The following is a 25,799-nucleotide window of genomic DNA, read 5'->3' on the forward strand; positions in this document are numbered from 1 at the left end:
TGCATGATGTACCAAGAAGTTTGACTAACGTAACCACGCAACACCAGCTGCAGCCGTACCCGTCAATCTTGCAGTTTGTTCAAATGTTCAAATGTGTGTGAAATATTACGGGACTAAACTGCTAAGGTCATCAGTCCCTAAGCTTACATACTACTTAACCTAAATTGTCCTAAGGACAAACACACACACCCATGCCCGAGGGAGGACTCGAACCTCCGCCGGGACCAGCCTCACAGTCCATGGCTGCAGCGCCCTCGACCGCTCGGCTAATCCCGCGCGGCAATCTTGCAGTTTGAAAAATACCGTTTGTTCCTAATGGTAATATGCAGTAACCTGCCCACGATATTACTTCGAGAGCAGCTGCTTCTGAGATTGTCAGCTGCTCTGCTTTCACGGCGAGTAAGTTTCCATGGTTGAAGTTCCTGAATGGGAATGAATGTCTAATCCTTCATCATTTCATATGTTTATAACGTCGTGGATGTTTTGATAGCAATATTTTAACATCCGTTACTTCCTGCTTCTTCTGTGGCGCTAGTTCAAATGGTTCAAATGGCTCTGTGCACTATGCGACTTAATGTGACGCTAGTCCCAGTCACTGAGCCATCATAATCGTGTCATTACAAAGTAGTTCCTTTCTACAGCCTTTCCAGATTTCTTCATGGGGAGTCCACCAAATCATTTTTTATATCTGAGATATTATTTATACACCCATCACACATATGCTGTCCATGTCACCTAGGCATCTTGACAGGTGAAAGGCACACTCATATTGATATGTGAAATGAATGTAAATATTTCATTACAATGAATCTTCCTGGCAGATTCACACTTAACTTGCGAGGTGACTTTTCTGTATCATATACCACGATGTAGAGTTTCTGGGACCCAACGTTTAAACCGAAATATAAGGCGAAAATCATTAGAAATTTTTAATTTATGTTATATAACATTTATTTTTACAATTATTTAAGTGTTTTTAAAATGCTTCTAGGTTATTTTATTGCACTAAACAAAGCCAGCAGCATTTTACTATTTATCACACGAAAGCAAGTAATTTTGTGTGGTTCTTTTAAATAGTACACATAAATAGACTGTTAGAGCATTGAATTTTACATTCTGAAAAATCGTACAATCTCTGAAGCAAATAAATTTCCAAATAAAACTAGATTTCAGGGTTTAAATTTGCGAATAAAAATTCCACCCGACAGGTACAAAAAGAAAGTCTGTCAAATTGACATTCATTGCTGTGAAGTACATTTCTCTTATCACTACTCAGAATACAGAATTTTAAGACACCTCAAGTATTTCATTGAGGAAACAAACAGATCCCCCTCACAACTTTCCTGAAGTTCTTCCTCTGAATGATATTCTAGTTCGATAGCAGAACTGTGATCACTGTCTAATGTAAAATCGTCGTCTTTTTCGTTATTTCTTGATCTATATTACTTCCTCCATAAACCGACTAACAATTTCACCAAACTCGGGAAAGTTATAAACGACACATTCGTCCCAACACAATTTGAGCTATACGGTATCGTCAGTGGTAGATTAAAAAATTTTAAACCCCTAGGCACATCTTATTATATGCGCCACCCGCCCTCCCCCCCCCCCCAGCCAAAGAAAAACATGTTTTATAACTATTACCCGATCACTTAACAATTGCCGTTTTGGGTGGGAGTGCTGTGGGCTGTTTCCGTACTCTGCTATTCGTTGTCCTGAAGGACGCGTCAGCGGTCTAGTCGCACTCAATCAGAATGTAATGTGGTTCCTGAACCGTACTTGGGGTACGGCAGCATATAAAACAATCTTAAAATTGCATTGTGTTAACAGATTCTTCTGTAAGAAAACAGAAAGGAACACAAGGAAAATGACTTTTCTTTTATGGCCTAAAAAATCAGCAGAGAGTGTAGGAGACAACAGATTTTTGTTATACATTCACTTTTAATATGTTCTTTTACACGAAGCTGTTGTAAATGAAAATAAAAAATGGTGTTACGATCTAAAAATCGAAGCGTACGTGTGATACATTAGAAATTAATACGTACTTTTCCAGAGATGCGTTCAAAATTAAAATGAAACTGTCGTTTTACGATATAATAACTAGAATGTGTAGCAGGTAAAAAAAACTCGTTTGGAACTAATACGTGAATCTGCAGGAAAGCTTAAGAAATGAAAATGAAATAGAGATTTCGGTGCACGAACTAATAACTAAATACTGACGAACAAACACAGAACTGGATTTGGTATTACATAATTTTACAGACTAGTGTAGAAAAATCAAATTTGTTTTAGAACCTAATAGGTAACGTGTAAAGTGTTAGTGTCTGTGTAGCTAGATGCTGCGTAGTAAGTGTACAGAATACCTTTAATCCATGTAAGCTTTATCATTGTTATATCCCCTACGTCTGACACAATTCACATTGCAAATAGAGATTTTTTAAGACGCTTCAGCAGTTCTGTGGTGTGCTCCTCCCAGTTTAATTTATTATCAAACTATAATTCCAAGAATTTAACACTGTCCACTTCTTCTGTCAGCTTGTCATCGTATGTTAGGCATATACTCGTGGGACATCCCTTACAAGTTCTGAAATGCATGTAGTGTGTTTTTTCAAAGCTTAGTGACAAAGAATTGGCTAGGAACAAGTGATTAATGTCCACAAATATTTTATTAGCCGATCTTTCTAAGACTACCCTTGATTTGCTACTTATTGCAATGTTTGTATCATTGGCAAACAAAAAAAACTTGGCATCTGGTAATGTTACTGATGAAAAGTCATTGACATACACAAGAAAAGGTCAGGGCCCTAAGATGGGACCTTGTGGGACCCCACATGTAATTAGTTCTCAGTTGGATGATGCCTGATAGCTTAATGCATGTCTCTCTCCTAACAACACCCTTTGTTCCCTGCCACAGATATAAGATTTGAACCATTTTGCAGCATTTCCTGTTACACCTTAATATTCTAATTTACTTAAAAGGCTATTGTGTTTTACACAGTCAAATGCCTTTGAGAGATCACAAAATATACCAGCTGCCTGCAATTACGAGGTGATAAACTCAAGAAGCTTACCACTAATCGTGTAATCGAACACCATCACTTTCCTTTTCTTTGTTCAGAGCGTTCTCTTTCTGATCACAGAAAATTAAGGGTCCTATTGCGTTTCCTTGCGTTGCACGGATTTCTCATCAACATCCGGCGTCATATACAGAGGTGAGTCGTATTAGTCAAACCAAAATCGTATCTAAGCATACCTCAAAGTGATTGTATGTTGGTTATTAGGCGGGATTGTCTAACAACTTTCGTTAATCTACAAACCAGTTTGTGCCTGTTCACCTGCATCTTCCGTTTGAAAAATGGCACAGGTATCTAAACTGTAGAACCACTGTTTTGAACCACACCTTCAAACTGACATTTTTAATTCTTCAAATGGCTCTGAGCACTATGGGACTTAACATCTCAGGTCATCAGTCCCCTAGAACTTAGAACTACTTAAACCTAACTAACCTAAGGACATCACACACATCCATGCCCGAGGCAGGATTCGAACCTGCGACCGTAGCAGTCGCGCTGTTTCAGACTGAAGCATCTAGAACCGCTCGGCCACTAAGGCCGACGACAATTTAAACGTAGAGAATATTTGCCTTTGTGAGTAGGTGGCTGCAGCAATTAGAAGTTAGGCAGACCTTTCTTACCCACAGATCTCCCCAACCTATGACTGTGACGTTGACTCCATCTGGAACCTCCTCTGCCGGCTCTGGCAGCTGTATTGGTGCCACGTTGACTCCATCTATTGGAAAATCTGGGCTCACCTGTAAAGGCATGAACATATCTGGTTTGTTGAAAAGGGTTTCTTTGTAAACAGATATATGGGATTACAGTCGAATTAAGTCAGAGGATTCTTAGAGAACTAAATTAGAGAATTATACACTAAGAGTAGCAGAAGAGTTTTTCTATTTGGGCAGAACTGACGACTGCGGAATAGAAGTGTATTATATGTGGACTGGCAAAGGCAAGAAAGACGTTTCTGAAAAAGAAAAATTTCTTGTTAATCTATCATAAATTTAACTGCTAGGAAGAAGTATTTGTCTTGTGTAGCCTTTTACGGAAATGGAACTTGGACAGTAAACCTTACAGCGAAGAATAAAATACAGGCTTTTGAAAAGTGCAGCAACAGAACAATGTTCCACACTGGATGGTTGGATCTGGTCTCTAATGAAGAGGTACTGAATGTAATTGAGGCGGAAGTACGTGGCACAACTTGACTAAAAGGAGGTATCTGATGATATGACCCATTCTGAGAGACCAAAAGATCACTAGCTCAGTATTGGATGCTAGTGGGGGAGGGTAAAATTGTAGAAGTAGATCGTTGTAGTTTTCCTATTGTACTGCCGAAGTTAGAATAACTACCTTATTGGTCACTAACACTTTAGCAACAGGAAAAAAAAGAAAAAATCCTGACAAGCACTGTTCACACCTTAGTCTGGTTAAGATTAGGATCCGCAATCCACTCCATATTCAGCTGAAACCACTCATTCATGAAAAGATTCTGTAGAGCTAAGAAATCACTTGGCTGTTGATTGCTACTGTTCACCAGTTCAAAATAGTTTCATACACTTTCTGTTGGAGTAAAACTGAGTGATTTGACGGACCTTCCGATTTGCAATGTAATACCTGCGAGTTTCTCAAAGCAAGAATGTCTTTGCAAACGGAAGAGTCCATAGATTACTCAACATGAAATGTGGGAGAAAGAGTATCACTCTTTCACTGAGAATGTTGATGTACACAGTAATCTGAATGAGTGATCCAAGTCATGGTGAGAAACGCCACCCAAATATTACAGAACCACCACCGGTGTGAAATACATCCTTCATATGTTGTGTGTTAAGAGCCGCATTGGGCCCTTGATGAACTTACCTTGTTGTTGTGGTCTTCAGTCCTGAGACTGGTTTGATGCAGCTCTCCATGCTACTCTATCCTGTGCAAGCTTCTTCATCTCCCAGTACCTACTGCAACCTACATCCTTCTGAATCTGCTTAGTGTATTCATCTCTTGGTCTCCCTCTACGATTTTTACCCTCCACGCTGCCCTCCAATGCTAAATTTGTGATCCCTTGATGCCTCAGAACATGTCCTACCAACCGATCCCTTCTTCTAGTCAAGTTGTGCCACAAACTTCTCTTCTCCCCAATCCTATTCAACACCTCCTCATTAGTTACGTGATCTACCCACCTTATCTTCAACATTCTTCTGTAGCACCACATTTCGAAAGCTTCTATTCTCTTCTTGTCCAAACTAGTTATCGTCCATGTCTCACTTCCATACATGGCTACACTCCATACAAATACTTTCAGAAACGACTTCCTGACACCTAAATCTATATTCGATGTTAACAAATTTCTCTTCTTCAGAAACGCTTTCCTTGCCATTGCCAGTCTACATTTTATATCCTCTCTACTTCGACCATCATCGGTTATTTTACTCCCTAAATAGCAAAACTCCTTTACTACTTTAAGTGTCTCATTTCCTAATCTAATTCCCTCAGCATCACCCGACTTAATTCGACTACATTCCATTATCCTCGTTTTGCTTTTGTTGATGTTCATCTTATATCCTCCTTTCAAGACACTGTCCATTCCGTTCAACTGCTCTTCCAAGTCCTTTGCTGTCTCTGACAGAATTACAATGTCATCGGCGAACCTCAAAGTTTTTACTTCTTCTCCATGAATTTTAATACCTACTCCGAATTTTTCTTTTGTTTCCTTTACTGCTTGCTCAATATACAGATTGAATAACATCGGGGAGAGGCTACAACCCTGTCTCACTCCTTTCCCAACCACTGCTTTCCTTTCATGCCCCTCGACTCTTATAACTGCCATCTGGTTTCTGTACAAATTGTAAATAGCCTTTCGCTCCCTGTATTTTACCCCTGCGACCTTCAGAATTTGAAAGAGAGTATTCCAGTCAACATTGTCAAAAGCTTTCTCTAAGTCTACAAATGCTAGAAACGTAGGTTTGCCTTTTCTTAATCTTTCTTCCAAGATAAGTCGTAAGGTCAGTATTGCCTCACGTGTTCCAACATTTCTACGGAATCCAAACTGATCTTCCCCAAGGTCGGCTTCTACCAGTTTTTCCATTCGTCTGTAAAGAATTCGCGTTAGTATTTTGCAGCTGTGACTTATTAAACTGATAGTTCGGTAATTTTCACATCTGTCAACACCTGCTTTCTTTGGGATTGGAATTATTATATTCTTCTTAAAGTCTGAGGGTATTTCGCCTGTCTCATACATCGTGCTCACCAGATGGTAGAGTTTTGTCATGACTGGCTCTCCCGAGGCCATCAGTAGTTCTAATGGAATGTTGTCTACTCCCGGGGCCTTGTTTCGACTCAGGTCTTTCAGTGCTCTGTCAAACTCTTCACGCAGTATCTTATCTCCCATTTCATCTTCATCTACATCCTCTTCCATTTCCATAATATTGTCCTCAAGTACATCGCCCTTGTATAAACCCTCTATATACTCCTTCCACCTTTCTGCTTTCCCTTCTTTGCTTAGAACTGGGTTGCCATCTGAGCTCTTGATATTCATACAAGTGGTTCTCTTCTCTCCAAAGGTCTCTTTAATTTTCCTGTAGGCAGTATCTATCTTACCCCTAGTGAGACAAGCCTCTACATCCTTACATTTGTCCTCTAGCCATCCCTGCTTAGCCATTTTGCACTTCCTGTCGATTTCATTTTTGAGACGTTTGTATTCCTTTTTGCCTGCTTCATTTACTGCATTTTTATATTTTCTCCTTTCATCAATTAAATTCAATATTTCTTCTGTTACCCAAGGATTTCTATTAGCCCGCGTCTTTTTACCTACTTGATCGTCTGCTGCCTTCACCACTTCATCCCTCAGGGCTACCCATTCTTCTTCTACTGTATTTCTTTCCCCCATTCCTCTCAATTGTTGTCTTATGCTCTCCCTGAAACTCTCTACAACCTCTGGTTCTTTCAGTTTATCCAGGTCCCATCTCCTTAAATTCCCACCTTTTTGCAGTTTCTTCAGTTTCAATCTGCAGTTCATAACCAATAGATTGTGGTCAGAATCTACATCTGCCCCAGGAAATGTCTTACAATTTAAAACCTGGTTCCTAAATCTCTGTCTTACCATTACTTAATCTATCTGAAACCTCTCAGTATCTCCAGGCTTCTTCCATGTATACAGCCTCCTTTCATGATTCTTGAACCAAGTGTTAGCTATGATTAAGTTATGCTCTGTGCAAAATTCTACAAGACGGCTTCCTCTTTCAATACTTCCCCCCAATCCATATTCACCTACTATGTTTCCTTCTCTCCCTTTTCCTACTGACGAATTCCAGTCACCCATGACTATTAAATTTTCGTCTCCCTTCACTACCTGAATAATTTCTTTTATCTCGTCATACATTTCATCTATTTCTTCATCATCTGCAGAGCTAGTTGGCATATAAACTTGTACTACTGTAGTAGGCATGGGCTTTGTGTCTATCTTGGCCACAATAATGCGTTCACTATGCTGTTTGTAGTAGCTAACCCGCACTCCTATTTTTTTATTCATGCTCCTGCATTACCCCTATTTTGTATTTATAACCCTGTAATCACCTGACCAAAAGTGTTGTTCCTCCTGCCATCGAGCTTCACTAATTCCCACTATATCTAACTTTAACCTATCCATCTCCCTTTTTAAATTTTCTAACCTACCTGCCCGATTAAGTGATCTGACATTCCACGCTCCGATCCGTAGAACGCCAGTTTTCTTTCTCCTGATAACGACGTCCTCTTGAGTAGTCCCCACTCGGAGATCCGAATGGGGGACTATTTTACCTCCGGAATATTTTACCCAAGAGGACGCCATCATCATTTAATCATACAGTAGAGCTGCATGTCCTCGGGAAAAATTACGGTTGTAGTTTCCCCTTGCTTTCAGCCGTTCGCAGTACCAGCACAGCCAGGCCGTTTTGGTTAATGTTACAAGGCCAGATCAGTCAATCATCCAGACTGTTGCCCCTGCAACTACTGAAAAGGCTGCTGCCCCTCTTCAGGAACCACATGTTTGTCTGGCCTCTCAACAGATACCCCTCCGTTGTGGTTGCACCTACGGTACGGCCATCTGTATCGCTGAGGCACGCAAGCCTCCCCACCAACGGCAAGGTCCATGGTTCATGGGGGGGGGGGGGGGGGAACTTACCTTATTTGCATAAATTTAAAAGAGGTACAATTTAAAGTCATTGGACCACATATAAACCTTCAGGCAGCTACAGTCAAGTTTCGTTTTTTTTTTCCACCGAAGATGTGCTCCCTTAAGTGCTGCAGTGTAGAGAAGATTAGGTAAATTACTATGGACACAGAGGTGTTTACACAGTGATTATTCCTGTACTCCACATGTGAATTGAACGAGAAGAAACCGTAATGACTGGTACAATGGGACAGAAGCTCTTCTATGCAATTCAGTCATTTACAGAGTATAGATGTAGACATTTTGTTTTTAAAATAACTGCTCAGTATACTATTTCATGGTACTGTAACTTTACCACTGGAGAGCAGTATATGACAGTCTTGGTCAAATGCACTTTAACCTGTAATTTATATCAGTAGTGTTATGTGTATATCTATTGTTATAGAACAAATCTTTATATATTCTGATCAAGTATACAAACGATTTTTGGTTTCTTTACAGTGTGGTAGCAGCATCAAATTGTTCTCATTGACAAGAGAACTAGTGCAGTTACATCAGTAGTGCCATATGTGTTTTTTAATGTTCTAGAAGAAATCTTTACATATTTTGTTTTCTTTAAAGATTGCTATAGTGATCTAAATTTGCTCATTAGCAAGGCAGGTTAACCAGTAAGGTAGGTCTCAAGTACCAGTTTTTGAGTCATATAGGGTTTTTTAATGCTACAGCTGAGTTACAACAATAGTGCCATGTGTGTTTTGATACATTTAAAAAATTTTACGTATTTTGATAAGTAATACTGACAGTTTTAGGTTCATTTCGACTGTTGTGCAATGATTACATTTTTTCATCAACATCTACATTATGTTTGTGGCGGAGGGGCTATGGTACCACAAAGTGATCCCTCCTTCACTGTTCCACTTGCGAGTGGCATATGGGAACAACGATTGACGATAAGCCTCTGTATTGGCTCTAATTTCTCGAATTTTCTCGTCGTGATGATTCTGTGAGGTGTGTGTGCTGTTGTCCGCCTCTTCCCGGAAAGTGCTCATTCGAAAATGCAAAGTAAAACTCTCCGTGATGCACAAATCCTCTGGCACTGGACTTTGTGGAGCAGTTCTGTAACTCTATCGCGCCGGCTAAACCAACCCATGCCAAAACTCTCCGCTCTACGTTGGATCTTCCCTTTGCTCGTTTCCAAGTGCAGCTTAACTTCTCAGTGAGAATAGTAATGCCAGTATGTGAGCCGTGTGACATCTCCCCTGTTACAGAATGATTAGGTTTCAGTAATAATGTCACGTATATTTTGTACTGTTGAAGAAGAAATTCTTACGTATTTTGATAAATTATACAACCAATTTTATTTTGGTGCAAAGAGCGGATTTTTGCACACGATCGGAGCTTCGTGTGGAGCCTTGTCCATTATTGTGTATGATGGAGCAGTGTTTACGAAGTTAACATCTCCTATCTGTTGAATTTGAAATTATATTTACGTATTACGAAAAGCAATACAAGACATTAAAATGCTTGTCGGAACAAACCATTTTCAGTACGGTTTTTTGGTGTTAAATAGTCGGAAAATGTGAAGTTCATGCATTCGGATGCTATAGATGTTATGTGTGTGTGTGTAATGCTGATGGAGCTTACGTATTCTTGATAAATAATACAAATATTGTAGATGTAGAAACACTATAAGTTATGCTAGTATTGTCAGTTATGTTATGCATTTTATAGATAATTTATATGTGGAAACAACATTCACATAAACATTATGTATGTGTGCTTACATATGTCAGTTTGTTGTCATGTAAACACTTTTTTCTTGTTAAATCTAGATTATAACTTTCAGTCGCTCAGTGCATGTTAATACTTTTTACGTAGGTCCTGCTGATGGAAGTCTATGGATATGTCTATAAAGATTTAATAATATTTTTCGGATACCTAAATGAGGTTACATAATTTTCCTGTTCTTTTTGGGGTTTTAGTCTGAAGCCATCATCCAATCTGTTTGGAATCTAGAATCTTTCCCGTAATCTGGCGTTTCTCTGTCAGAATGCTATGTATGTCACCTTTTATGTGAAGTGTGGGAGTTTCGCCAGCTCACAAGGCTTTTACTTTTGTAGTTACTGATTTCTGTATAGGTGGAGAGACATTATTCGTTGCGGCCCTCTTGAGTTCCTATAGGCAACTTCTCCTTACTACTCTTTCTTTCTCTTCCAGTGACTTCAAGGATCTCACTAACTATTTCACATAAGGGAATTGCGCAATTTGACCGTACTGTGTCGAAAGTTCTTGCACGTCATATTATGAACACGTGAATCGGATTATCGGGAAGGAAAGTCGTATAAGTATTGTGTTATTACTATCAGTTTCATTATGCTGGTGTGTTTTTAACCCTGCTCGGGGCTGTTTCTTACGTCTTCCGTTCTTCTGGAGTCCTTTCAATAGTTCCACTGTACTCCTGTCAGCTGTTTCCAATGGTAGGTGAACGCCGCTTTCTCAGTTTTCCATAATTCCCGGTTTTATTTGTGTATTTAAATTTTAAATCTGTGCCGTTGAAGTGTTGTCCAATATTACTGACCTCTCTCGATATGTAAGCAGACTACCAAAGACTTTTTATGCTTACCTTGAAAACAGCGATGTCGTTGAGCCAGGAATCATTAGGATTGTAGCCCAGATGACTATGAATCTCCGTCACCGCGTGTCTCGTGCCCCCCTCGTTCAGGTTGATGGTACCAGACAAGGCTTCATATGTGCCGTAGGTGCTGCCAAAAGAAATCAAGGTTGCGTCACATCTTTGCAGAAGAAAACTAGGTGCCAACTGTTACAGTTAGCTAGGACTATTTTTAGGTGGACAGTGCTTAGAGAGATGTGTTATATTAGGCAGTAACTAAAAGTTAAGCTGTCTGTAACGCGAATGCTCATTTGAACAACACAGATTATTTTTAGCTCGGTTTGGTCATATTGGAGTTGATGTGGTCTCGCCTTCCTACGCCTGTTAACATTGACTCTAGCGTGGTTTATGAGATATGTGTGTCCCACTGAAATAATGTGCACTTTTGGGCGATGGGGCGTCTGTATCTCATATCTGTCTAGTGCTGGCATTTACCGAGTTGCCTTTTTGAACTTGGAGAGAGTATTACGGATCATTGGGTGGATATTTAGAAGGCTGTGAGAAATCAAATGGGGCGGTGTGTATCTATAGGTGTCACAGTGCCTTAGTTTAAGGAAAATCATCATAGACATTGTTTTGAAACATTTCTACACACCTCAGTTATTCTTCTGGCTACATAATTAGTATGTAGTGGGACATAAATGCCCCAGAAAACTGCAAAGAAGATAGAAAACATAGGTGCATGGCATGTTGACACCGACCTACATAGGCAGAAAGAACATAACAATAAAATAAGGGAAACAAAGCTCGCAACGGAGCGATATAGGTGTTAGTTTTCTACGCGCGCTATACGAGATTGAAATAATAGAGCATTGTAAAGGTGGTTCGATGAACCCTCTGCCACACATTTAAGTGTGATTTGCATGTAGATGTAGCTGTAGAACTGGAGAAACGAGCATCTGGGTAGGTACCTTGGTCTGATTTTATTGCTTCTTCCCCAGTTTACATGAACATGTCGAAGGGCACAGACACTGAGTAATAATTTCCGTGAGCATATGTTGTGATAGATGACGCTTACCAGATACTCAGATTACTAGAACAAATAGCTTCCCTGGCTTATCACTTTGACTCGAATCACATAAAGGAGCAGGTTCCTTATTGCTCAGATAATTTCAATGAGCGTAGATTACTGACGATGCTTACTTGATAATCAAATTGCTAGAACAGATAGCTTCCCTGGCCCATCAGTTTCACTCGAATCATGAAAAGGAGGCAGCTTCTTATTGCTCAGATCCAACCCTCAGGTTCCGTTGCAAGTCCCACTGTGACAATTAGTCATAGATTAGATTAGATTAGATAAGATTTACTTTCATTCCAATTGATCCGTAGTGAGGATGTCCTCCGGGATGTAGAACATGTCAGAAAAACAACAATACACGACAAATATTAACAAGTCAAACAAATAAGCTAATGTACCATTCCACAGGTCCCAAGTGGAATGACTGTCATTTTTTAATGAACACTATATGAAAGAATCATTTTACAAATACTAATACACCGAATTTAAAATAAAAATTTATTTATGACATAATAAATGTGTAATACAACCACTACAATACTTATTTACCATGAACACATTACTGCACTGAAATGGTGCAGAAGTTATATTATATATATATATATATATATATATATATATATATATATATATATATATATATAAATCAGTTGGTTCTACTGAGAAATTCATCAACAGAGTAGAAGGATTTGGCCACCAATAAATCCTTTAGGCTTTTCTTACGGCTGCTGGCAAGTTATTGAAAATGTGTGTTCCTGAATAATGCACACCTTTTTGTACAAGAATAAGTGACTGTAAATCCTTGTGAAGATTATTCTTATTTCTAATAATGATTCCATGAATTGACACCCATTACAAGTTCTGAAATCCATATAGTGTGTTTTTTCAAAGTTTAGTGACAAAGAATTGGCTAGGAACCAGTGATTAATGTCCAAAAATATTTTATTAGCTGATCTTTCTAAGACTACATTTGATTTGCGATTTATTGCAATGTTTGTATCATTGGCTACAGAACGAACTTGGCATCTGGTAATGTTACTGATAAAAAGGTCATTGATATACACAAGAAAAAGTAAGGGCCCTAAAATGGAACCTTGTGGGACCCCACATGTAATTAGTTCCCAAGTCGACGATACCTGATAGCTTAATACATGTCTCTTTCCTAATATCACCCTTTGTTTCCTGCCAGAGATATAAGATTTGAACCATTTTTCAGCATTTCCTGTTACACTATAATATTCTAATTTACTTAAAAGGAATTTTGATTTACACAGTCAAATGCCTTTGACAGATCACAAAATATACCAGTTGCCTGCAATTTTTTATCTAATGAATTAAGCACATTTTCACTGTAAGTGTAGATAGCCTTCTCAATATCAGAACCCTTTAGAAATCCGAACTGTAACTTTGACAGTATGTTATTTGAGATAAGATGGTTATAAAGCCGATTGTACATTACTTTTTCTAAAATTTTTGAGAATACTGGCAACGTGATATTGGACGGAAATTTGATACTACTTCTTTATCTCTCTTCTTAAATGTGGCTTAACTTCAGCATATTTTAACCATTCAGGAAATATTCCACTTATAAACGACTGGTTACACAGGTAGCTTAATATGTTACTTAACTCTGAATAACATTTTTTAATTAGCTTTGTTGATATTTCATCATATCCACTAGATGTTTTTGATTTTAAAGATTTTATGATGGACATTATTTCTGCTGGGATAGTGAGGGTCAAAATTCATATTACGGAAGTTACTTGAAATTTCTGGTCTGAGGTATTCCATAGCAGCATCTACAGAACCTGACAGCTCCACCTTTTCGGTAACAGTTATGAAATGTTTGTTAAAAAGTTCTGCAATACTATACACATCTGTCACTAATGTACACTCCTGGAAATTGAAATAAGAACACCGTGAATTCATTGTCCCAGGAAGGGGAAACTTTATTGACACATTCCTGGGGCCAGATACATCACATGATCACACTGACAGAACCACAGGCACATAGACACAGGCAACAGAGCATGCACAATGTCGGCACTAGTACAGTGTATATCCACCTTTCGCAGCAATGCAGGCTGCTATTCTCCCATGGAGACGATCGTAGAGATGCTGGATGTAGTCCTGTGGAACGGCTTGCCATGCCATTTCCACCTGGCGCCTCAGTTGGACCAGCGTTCGTGCTGGACGTGCAGACCGCGTGACACGACGCTTCATCCAGTCCCAAACATGCTCAATGGGGGACAGATCCGGAGATCTTGCTGGCCAGGGTAGTTGACTTACACCTTCTAGAGCACGTTGGGTGGCACGGGATACATGCGGACGTGCATTGTCCTGTTGGAACAGCAAGTTCCCTTGCCGGTCTAGGAATGGTAGAACGATGGGTTCGATGACGGTTTGGATGTACCGTGCACTATTCAGTGTCCCTTCGACAATCACCGATGGTGTACGGCCAGTGTAGGAGATCGCTCTCCACACCATGATGCCGGGTGTTGGCCCTGTGTGCCTCGGTCGTATGCAGTCCTGATTGTGGCGCTCACCTGCACGGCGCCAAACACGCATACGACCATCATTGGCACCAAGGCAGAAGCGACTCTCATCGCTGAAGACGACACGTCTCCATTCGTCCCTCCATTCACGCCTGTCGCGACACCACTGGAGGTGGGCTGCACGATGTTGGGGCGTGAGCGGAAGACGGCCTAACGGTGTGCGGGACCGTAGCCCAGCTTCATGGAGACGGTTGCGAATGGTCCTCGCCGATACCCCAGGAGCAACAGTGTCCCTAATTTGCTGGGAAGTGGCGGTGCGGTCCCCTACGGCACTGCGTAGGATCCTACGGTCTTGGCGTGCATCCGTGCGTCGCTGCGGTCCGGTCCCAGGTCGACGGGCACGTGCACCTTCCGCCGACAACTGGCGACAACATCGATGTACTGTGGAGACCTCACGCCCCACGTGGTGAGCAATTCGGCGGTACGTCCACCCGGCCTCCCGCATGCCCACTATACGCCCTCGCTCAAAGTCCGTCAACTGCACATACGGTTCACGTCCACGCTGTCGCGGCATGCTACCAGTGTTAAAGACTGCGATGGAGCTCCGTATGCCACGGCAAACTGGCTGACACCGACGGCGGCGGTGCACAAATGCTGCGCAGCTAGCGCCATTCGACGGCCAACACCGCGGTTCCTGGTGTGTCCGCTGTGCCGTGCGTGTGATCATTGCTTGTACAGCCCTCTCGCAGTGTCCGGAGCAAGTATGGTGGGTCTGACACACCGGTGTCAATGTGTTCTTTTTTCCATTTCCAGGAGTGTATCATTTACTCTTAATGCTATTTGTCCCTCATCATGTCTGGTCCTACCGGTCTCCTCCTTCACTGTATCCCATATCGTCTTTATTTTGTTATCTGATATATCTCTTCCTTGTAATATATTTGCTGTGATGTCCGTATTACAGTCTTTAATATTTTGCAGTGTAATATTTTGTAATGTGCTATAGCATCAACATCGGAACTGTTTAGGATTAACAGATACAGTTTTCTTTTTATTTTACAAGATACCCCTATTCCTTGGGTAATCCATGGCTTCTATGTAGACTTTGCTCTATCCTTGGTAAGTTTTTGGGGAAAACAGTGTTCGAATAAGCACTTTATTAGCAAAACTGTTGTATTTTTCATTCATGCCATGAGAACTCTAAACACCAGTCCAGTGAATGTCTCTGAGGAGTGTCCTAAAATAATCAATTTTTGGCTTATTGATTACCCTCTTGAGCTCAGATTTAACAGGTTTTATATCCTGTTCAGTGTTAAAATTTAACAGAAGGATCTGCATGTCATGATCTGAGAGGCCATTGACTATTGGTTTTGTAATATGTTTTTGTTTGTTGTACTTTTCTATAAAGATATTATCAATGGCTGTTTGTGAGCAATTGGCTACCCTTGTGGGGAACTTTACAGTGGGAATTAAGTTGAATGATAGTGTTACTAACTCAAATAAGTTCTTATTGGGAGAGTCTTTAAGGAAATCTGGATGGAAATCACCAGCAACCACTATTTCTTTGTTTTTGGTTGTTAAATGGGCCAGTACAGCTTCAAGGTGGTTTACGAACAGATTAAAGTTACCTGTAGGTGCTCGATATACACTTAATATTATGAAGGATTTTTTGTGAAATTCTACTTCTGTTGCACATACTTCCATATGTCTTTCAAGGCACAATTTATGAATGTCTATGTTCTTAAATTTATGACAGTTCCTGATGAATGTGGCAACTCCTTCTTTCTACATTTCTGATCTACAAAAGTGAGATGCTAACCTAAACACTGTAACACTTAAAAGTTCTATATCAGTGGTCACATGATGTTCAGAGACGAAGATTATGCCAGCTGGGTTTGAAGACTCTAATTCATCTATGCAGATAATTAATTCATTAATTTTATTTCTCAGTCCTCGAATATTTTGATGCAATAAAGACAGCTGACATTTCACACTGACTGAGTTAATATTGGGTAGAGTTAAAATACGTGCTGACTGTTGAAAATTCTTAACCAACGGCTGTTCATGCTGATGTAATAAGCTAGAATTATGTTTTTTGGTTTCTTTTCAAACTGAAGGTTTGTCTCAGTCCTAACAAAAACAACACCAATGTGTGACCCTGCACCCGATATAAGCAATATTCCAACTCTAAATTAACTCTCTTGACAGAAGAGCTCAAATGAGGTCGGTCATGGCGCCCAAGAACAGCTACAAACTCAACGCTACTGTGCTACGATGCTGATGCAATCTTTGCCAGGTCACACTCTATACTGTACCCGGGATCTCTGTCAATACTATTACCTGCCCTACCCGCTATAACCACGGTGTTTTCCTTAGTGAAATCTTTGCAAAGTGATCCTAAATCCTCTCACCTGCTCCATACCAGCGCTAGGTTTAAAAAAATTGGTGACCTGGTATTCTGATACTAGTTCATCCTGCAAAAGTTGGCCAACACCTCTTCCATGCGAACTAACTAACAACAACACTTTCTTTCTCTTTAATGATTTCCCTACTTTCTTACTTTTTAATTTGCTGCTGAATGTTTATTGTTCCCTGTCTACACCTTCAACTGCTTGAGGCTCACCAGTTTCTAACTGAAGCAACAGGTCAAATCTATTTTCCACATTCACCACGAAGCTGTCAGATAAAGTTCTAGGCCTGTTCCTCCTGTTGCCTGTTGCCACTTCCACTTCCCACCTCTCTTTACCCTTCTCGCTCCTTAACCTGTCAAGATCTCCCCTGGCCTTGTCTAACTCAGCCTGAAGGACGGCAGTTTTCCCCTCCTGTTCTAGTATCTTCCTATCTCTATTACAAATCCTACAAAACCACTGATGAGTCTCATTTACTTTCCTTATTCCCACGCCACTACAGTCACCCACATGAAAAAACCCACCATCACACCAAAGCCTCGACCTAACAATTCTACGGCAAGTCAATCACTTTTCACTCATGACAAACGTAATAGTTTATTAAGAATAAGTGTGTTAAATTACAGATAAACATGAAAATATGGTTCCACAAATTTGGCCTATACGCAAGTGTGTGTAAACAAAAACAACAGTGCAAAGTTTCTGAAACAACAACTTAAACTTTACGTTACTTTCCGGAAACGCTAGTTAAATAATGAAGAGGTACGCTACAGTTAAATTGCTTGAGAAAGCAAATAACAACTAAACAAAATTCTATTGATTTGCTGCGGCAAAACGTAAACTGAAAATACGACTGTACGATCTTTTCGCGTTTTATGCTATATTACGTAAAGAAAAATGAAACCTTTTATGGTACACTTAAAAGGCACACTAATACACCTATTTACCACGTAATCAGTAGTAAACTATATGTTTCATAATCTAAAATGACTTAACTTTACGAGAACACCAAAACTCGCGCCGTCGCCTGGCTGCAGGGCTGGATACAACTAAGCCATGACAGACTAACTACCGACGGTCCAGAGGAGGTTCGTGCAGCAAGAATGCAACTCCTTCTTAGTGCACAAGCTTACTTGGATAGCTTCTTCACTCACATAATTTTCTGGACAACCGAGGCTCGTCTGCTAGTAGGAGCTCTCGAAGGCCCGCTCGTCAATTGGTGACCTCTTTATACTGTGTTGGGGCTTCCTGCTTGCAGATGGTACGTGACTGCGTCGCATTTTTACACACAGTTCGGAATCAGCCAACTTGAAATCAGCAGTTCCTTGATGCCCGCGACCTTACATTGGTCTGGTGAAAGTGTGAAGCACTCTACGCCTCCATCTAGGTTCCCAGGCTCTGCTTGGAAAAATCTTACCAAGATATCTGATTTTTTTTTCTTTGGCAATCCCTTCATGATTCCGTCATCAGAATGTCTGTCACACACGGAGCTACTCACATGTACACGCAGCTGGCTGACGTGAGCGCCCACTGCTCGTTCAAGATGGAGGCGCCGCACCGCTTAGCGCTATTCCACTGCAGCAGCACCTGAAACACAAAGTATTGCGGTCTCCCAGTTGCTACAGACATAAAAAACGACGAATAAATAATCGTGTTAAATTTCAATAGCGATCACTTTGTCGCTAGGAGCAGATTTCTTGTGCAGGTGGTTTACCGATGTGTTCAGCATCTGTATATATACTATGCAAGCCATGTTGCGGTAAGTGGCATAGGGAACTTCCTTTGAAACTATCACTTTTAAGTTCCCTGTTCTTTTCATAGAGTGTGTGTTGGAGGAACGACCGTCAATAAACCTCCGAATGAGCTCAAGATCCGCCCCTGAGCAAGTGGCAGCGTCTTTGACTAGTAATGAAAACGACCTTGACCCGTGTTTGAAGACCGCAGCAGTGGCGTCCGAAGACTTCCGACATAAGAAGTCAAGATCACTTTGCCAACGGCCTTGTCAAAGAGGAAGTAGACTCGGAAATACGTTAAGGACACTCTCTTGTCCTTGGGGTGAGGAACTGTCGGATCTCTGGGATGAGACTGCCAAGGGGGAGCTGACAATAAAAAAGAAACCTGAATAGCTATCTAAAGTATAATGTGTTATCTGCAAAAATTAACATAAATTCTTTGAGCCTTTTATTCGTACATCTTTCAGCATACATTTTTTATCTCTTTCTTCGAACACTTGCTTGGGATCGCATTTTTTAAGAACATTAGATTCCAAAACGAGGCTTTCTTTCAGATTTCTTACTCCCAGCCTGCATTTGACGCCCAGTGAAACGTATAAGATGCTTAGCTAAGACATACGGTTTATCCGTGCTGAACCTATACGTCCTGTATAGCTCATCATCACTGTGATGGTTAAAAGAATTGGTACTAAACCTTCCTTCATCTTCTTCTCCGCCTCTTCTGCTTCAATCTGTGGTGTGTAAGAGCTTTTTCAGACTTTCAGTTACTGGTTTCAGTATTTCCAACAGAGAATGATCCCGTTGCAATGCCCTTATTTGAGCAACTGTAATTTACGCAGTATAGCCTTCCATGTCTTGGTAACTGTATATTTTGTTGGCATGTTGTCAAGTATTAAACGAGTTTTGAAACAGCATACGATTGACATATATGCTGAAACTATTGGTGGCGGTGGGACACAACAGCCATATCTATTGCGCTGTTATAACTGAGCTTATCCATTAGTGTTGCAATGACTATTTTGGTTTTCCGTCCGATATGTAACTCACCTTTCTGGATTCTGTCGTCCAACGTTTCACCTTTTCTAGCTACTGCATTGGTAAGACTTTTCAGTTCCATTGATTTTGTGTTGATAGCTTCTATACTTTCTATCGATGCATAGATATATTTGCACCCGTAGTCTAGGTAGCCGGCACGGTAACTCAGCGTGTTCGGTCAGAGAGCTGGTTGGCCTCCGTAATAAAAAACTGAGTGGAAGGATCAACAAAACGAACTTGACCGGATGTCATCTGACGTCCGTAACGACCAAACGATCAACAACGAACAAAATGCAAAAAAATGGGGGGGGGGGGGGGGAGTAACGTCTTTGATTCATGATCAAAAACAAACGTCATCTATCCGGGGTTCTAATCCTGCAGCTGCTTAATTTTTGATAAACAATCACCATTGGTGGCCGAAGCCTTCCGGCATGAGAAGTCACCCTCATTCTTCCAATGGCCTTGTCAAAGAGAGCGGAGGAGGGGACAGAAGTTCAGGGCACTCTCTTGTCTTAGGGGTGGGAAACTGCCCCTAAAGGTGGAAGAATCAGCAGTGATCAGAGGCATGAGAATGCAGAAGGCAATGGAAACTACTGCATAAAAGACACGTAAAGTGTATCTACAGGACATGTGGCCTGTAACTAAAGAAGTGTCATGATGATCTCTCCATTGACAAAAGATTCCGGAATAGTACCCCATTCGGATCTCCGGGAGGGGACTGCCAAGGGGGAGGTTACCATGAGAAAAAGACTGAATAATCAACGGAAGGATAACGTTCTACGAGTCGGGGCGTGGAATGTCAGAAGCTTGAACGTGGTAGGGAAACTAGAAAATCTGAAATTGGAAATGCAAAGGCTCAGTCTAGATATAGTAGGCGTCAGTGAAGTGAAATGGAAATAAGACAAGTATTTCTGGTCAGATGAGTCTAGGGTAATATCAACAGCAGCAGAAAATGGTATGACACCGACAACGATAGTTCAGGTATACATGCCGACGTCGCAAGCTGAAGATCAAGAGATAGAAAAAGTGTATGAGGACATTGCAAGGGTAATACAGTATGTAAAGGGGGATGAAAATCTTATAGTCATGGGGGGCTGAAATGCAGTTGTAGGGGAAGGAGTGGAAGAAAAGGTTACAGGGGAATATGGACTTGGGACAAGGAAGAAGGGACGAGAAAGACTAATTGAGTTCTATAACAAATTTCAACTAGTAATAGCGAATACTCTGATCAAGAATCACAAGAGGAGGAGGTACACTTTGAAAAGGCCGGGTGATACTGGAAGATTTCAGTTAGATTACGTCATGGTCAGACAGAGATTGTGAAATCAGATACTGGATTGTAAGGCGTACCCAAGAGAAAACAAAAACTCAGATAACAATGCAGAAGCGACGAAGAATTGGCTGAAGTTTAAGAGATTACTCAGGAAGAATCAAAATGCAAAGAAGTGGGATACGGAAGTACAAAGGATTGACGATATACACTGGAAGTTATCTGATGGTATAGAATTATAGATACTGCGATAATGAATCGCTCAGTAGCTAGTTAAGTTGAAGAGAAATGAAAATGTCTAAAAACGGCAATCACAGAGATTGGAAAGGAAAACATAGGTATAAGGCATGTAACTGTGAAGAAACCATGGGTAACAGAAGAAATACCTGAGTTGATTGAGGAAAGACGGAAGTACAAAAATGTTAAGGGAAATTTAGAAATACACACATAGACGTCACTTAAGAATAAAATGAATAGGAAGTACATTGAAGCTAAGGTGAAATGACTGTATCAAAAATGTAAAAAATAGGAAAAGAAATTATTGTCAGAGGAAGTGACTGTAGTAAAGTCAAAACAAACTTCGGTGAAATTAAAAGCAAGGGAGGTTGCATTAAGAGTACAATGCTGATTCACTGTTAAATGCAGAGGACAGAGCGGATAGATGGAGAGAGTACACTGAAAGCTCGTATGAGGGGAAGGCTCGTGTGATGTCGTTATAGAAAAAGGAACAGGAATCGACAGGTAAGAGATAGGAGATTCAGTAAACAAAATAGATTGCAAAAGAGCTTTGGGATGCCTAAGCTCAAACAATGCAAAAAGGATAGATAATATTCCATTGAAATTTCTAAAATCATTGGGGGAAGTGGCAATAAAACGACAATTCACTTTGTTGTGTAGAAGTTGTGAGACTAGCGATATATCATCGGTCTTTCGGAAAAACATCTTCCACACAATTCTGAAGACTACAAGAGCTGATAATTGTGAGAAATGACTCACAATCAGCTAAACAGTTAGTGCATCGAAGTTACCGACAAGAATAATATACCGAAGAATGCAAAAGGAAACTGAGGACCTGTTAATTAACGATCAGTTTGGCCTCAGGAAGAGACGCAGTTCCGACGTTGCGGTTGACAGCTAAAGTGAGACTGCAGCAAAATCAAGACACGTTCATAGTATCTATTGACATGGAAAAACCGTTCGAAAATGTAAAATAGTGCAGGATGTTCGACATTATGGGAAAAACGGAGATAAGTTAAAGGGATGTACAAGAACCAAGAGAGACCGGTAAGAATGGAAGAACAAGAACGAAGTGCTCGGATTAAGAAGAGAGTAATGATAAGTATATAGTCTTTCACCCCTACTATTCAATCTATACATCGAAAAAACAGTGGTGGAAGTTAAAGAAAGTTTTAAGAGTCGAAAAAAAATTCAAAGTGAAAGGATAGCAATTATAAAATTCGCTGATGACATTGTTATGTTCAGTGAACGTGAAGAAGAATTCTAAGATCTGCTGATTGGAATGAACAGTGGACTGAGTACCGGAGATGGACTTACACTAAATCGAAGAAGGGCGAAACTAATGAGAAATAGCAAAAATGAGAACAGCGAGAAACTGGAATTCTGTTACCCAGGCAGTAAAATAACCAATGACAGACGGAGCGAGGAGGACATCAAAAGCAGACTATCACTGACAGAAAGGGCATTCCTGGCCCAGAGAAATCTACTAGTGTCATATAGGCTTTAAATTGAGAAAGAAATTTCGGGGAAATTGAGTTTGGCGCACAGCATTGTATGGTAGTGAAACATGGTCTGTGGGAAAACCAGAAGAGAAGACTATCAAAGCAAATGAGATGTGGTGCTTCAGAAGAACGTTGAATGTTAGGTGAGCTGATCAGTTAAGGAATGAGGACGTTTTCTGCAGAATCGACGGAGAAAAGAATATGTGGAAAACACTCACAACAGGAATGAACAGGATGATTGAACATCTGTTATGACATCAGGAATAACTTCTAAGCCACTAGAGGAAGCTTTAAAGCTACAACTGTAGATGAAGACAGAGATTGGAGTACACCTAGCAAATAATTGTGGACGTCAGTTACAAATGCTACTCTGACAATGAGATTAAAAGATTGGTACGGGTGAGGAATTCGTAGTGCGTGGCACAGACAAGTAAGAGGTCTGATGACTGAGGACAATGAGCTTTCTCTGATTTTTTCCTCGTCGTCATTTCGTGAGACACATGTGTAATGTTGCCCGACTTTTATGGGACGTACACTATCGTAATTTAAACATTAAAAATATGTGTGTAACGTCTGCGTCTGAAGTTTGTTGTTCGTGTAAAGCTTTTGGGTTTACCAAACGAGCCCAGTAACAGAGTTACCAATTGGCTCTTAATGTAGGAGATTTCCCGTATATGAGGGTTGAAAAAAATATTTCGAATTGACCTTTTATAGGACAGTAAAATCCCATATGTGATATTTTTCTACTAATTTTGTTATTCATGTATTCTGTTATCTAAATTACATCAGTGTTAGGCCTGTATGCCACTGATTAATAGTGAAGTATAAATTTGCCTTACAACACGTTTGTTGGCACTATAGTATGGAACATTAGATTTCTTAGTTACTATTAGATAATGCCTTTTTTGTCTGGATTTGTCTTATTCAAAATGTAGCCTAAGTCATTTATCAATATAGTTTAAGTATACCATCTACGTATTAGTAAACAACACTTCAAAGTTGGAAATGCTGCGAAAATAATGAACGCTTCTTTATGTAAACTATTCAGTACTTACTGCAATTACACACGAAGATGTTAGACATCACTTGTCAACAGTCGAAACGAGCCCTAGTTGTCTGTCTTATCAATACCATTAACATCGAAGTAAATCATGTCTAACTTACATCCCAAGCAACTTAAACCTGTATGCGTTTATTTAAAAAGATAGGAAAAACGTATCAGTGACCGGCAAGCGCCGATAACAATTCGTTCAAGACGAAATTCGCAAGTTGCAAAAGAGAACTTTCTATTGTGCACAAAGGAAAATCGTTCTATGAAACAAGTTTCATCCACCCCTCTCTCAAAAACGCACTGAAGCAAGACAGTTCTAGTGAAAAGATTAAGATTCACAGTTATTTCATTAAGGAAGAAGTTAGCGAAGTGAGCTTCTTGGGGGCTTGTGAACTTGTGTACTGTTACAATGATTGTTTTAACACCGTTTAAATTACAATAGTTTCGATTCTAGTTTACAAGAACATCTCACTTCGAAAATGTGTAGAAGATTTTATGAACATACTGTAACAGTTCCGTCACTAAATGTAACTGGGTTTTCTCTTTTGATGCTAGTCAATTGTCATGATGAGCATTACTGCAAAGGGCATTTGATTCTAAAGCATTATGTCAGGGTGAAAATACTAAATTAATTAATTTTTCTCTCTTAACAACATGTGGGCAGGGTGGGTTCTTCCTTGGCTCGGGTATGAGGTAGAATGAAACAGCATTTTTACATAAGATAACTTTTATTGAAGATTTGTACAACTGTTTCCTTAGTCGATGTTCTGCTCGGAGAGCGGCAGCTGTGTCGTTTGCGAAGCCTTCTGCTGTGGCAGCAGCGGCGTCTGATTACAGTGTGTATCTCGTGTCGCCGTCTCGCCCAGTTGACTGGAGATGCGCATCGTGATGTGGCCCGTTTAATTATTGAGAACGAAGCCGTGTATCGGATGGTGATACCTTGGACGTGGCGTCCCAGTGTTTCTCTTCTCTAAGCGGCCGCGTGTGTCAGTGTTGTGCGTCGGCCAGCGGAGCGGCGCGGCGGGGGAAGGCCAGTGTCCCGGACTCGAACAACGGACTCCTGCTTGCCGGTCTTCGGCTGTCAGATCTTCATCCCAGCTCACAGGTGACTGCTGATGTGAGGCCGTCTCCTTCCCGTCCTCACGAGTCACCCGGGTACATAAAAATCAGACTTCAAATACCTTCTAACTTCTGTCTTCTGGCGACGAGGCTGCTGCTTGATATTCCATTACAGCGGCGGACTTGGTGCGTCTGTATATGATGTAGTCTCTTCTTGCATGACGGTCTTCAGCACCGAAACTGACTGAAAACTACTGCTACTCTCTTCTCTTTTCTTCCTTCATCTGTCGGGCCCACTGTGTCTCGCGTATTTATTCACTTCAGTTTACTGGAGGTGAACGACTTCACGGTCATTGCCTCTTCTGTCATGTTGAAAAGCTTCTCGAAGAATCTTCTTAACGTCGGTCATTGGCGCTTGGAATGTAGGCGAGGGCCTTTGCTCACATGTGACAACTGAGAAACACGTGAGCCGGTCGGGCGATGCCCTGATGGCTGAATCGACAGCGTCCGCTTATGTGGAACTTGCTGACTTCACGGTCATTGTCTCTTCTGCTCTGCTGTTCTGCCCGCTGTTTGCCAGTATGTATCTCTCTAAACTAAACCAAGTTTTCATTTATATTCTAATTTCTACTTCACTTTGATTTCACTAATTTATTTACTTAAGTACCACTCAACAATACTGAAAACATTCCAGGAATGTACCCTGTTTTTCTCTATTCCCTTCGGTACTTTCAACAAACGAAATCGTGTTGTGTTTCGTCTGCACTTGCTGATTTGATCCTGCATGGATATACAGTGTAAGATACTCACTGTCATTATTATTCAGATTTACGTGATCAGATTAACAGACTACATTATTTTTTACCCTTGATATGTTTGTCTTTGCGGATGAAATATAGGAATCTGATGAATCAGCGTCCAGTATTTATGTAAACGTAAAAAACGCTTTCATTTTTATGGCCAGTCTACCAGCCTGGCTTCATTTTTCAGGACGCAACGCGAATGTGAATTTAGAGAAAGGAAGAGTGTTTGCACATAGTAGCAAAATGATAATAATGGAATACTGGAAGGTAACTTTAACGCTCGTGTCATCCATAAGTGTCGTAAACATGATTGTGATACTTTCT

The 25,799-nt window shown here is 40.5% G+C and overlaps 1 protein-coding gene across 1 annotated transcript in view; it reads right to left on the reverse strand.

Moving 5' to 3' along the window:
- LOC126139078 (transmembrane protease serine 9-like) overlaps positions 1-25,799 on the reverse strand; it is a 69,973-nt gene that overhangs the window by 18,569 nt on the left and 25,605 nt on the right. Inside the window, exons 4-6 of the mRNA XM_049915225.1 lie at positions 18,284-18,372; positions 10,820-10,958; positions 3,695-3,811 (exon numbers count right to left, since the gene is read on the reverse strand). Coding sequence (XP_049771182.1) covers positions 3,695-3,811; positions 10,820-10,958; positions 18,284-18,372 — 345 coding nt within the window. The remainder of the gene's footprint in view (positions 1-3,694; positions 3,812-10,819; positions 10,959-18,283; positions 18,373-25,799) is intronic.

This window comes from Schistocerca cancellata, chromosome 1, assembly GCF_023864275.1.
Source record: "Schistocerca cancellata isolate TAMUIC-IGC-003103 chromosome 1, iqSchCanc2.1, whole genome shotgun sequence".
Lineage (NCBI taxonomy): Eukaryota > Metazoa > Arthropoda > Insecta > Orthoptera > Acrididae > Schistocerca > Schistocerca cancellata.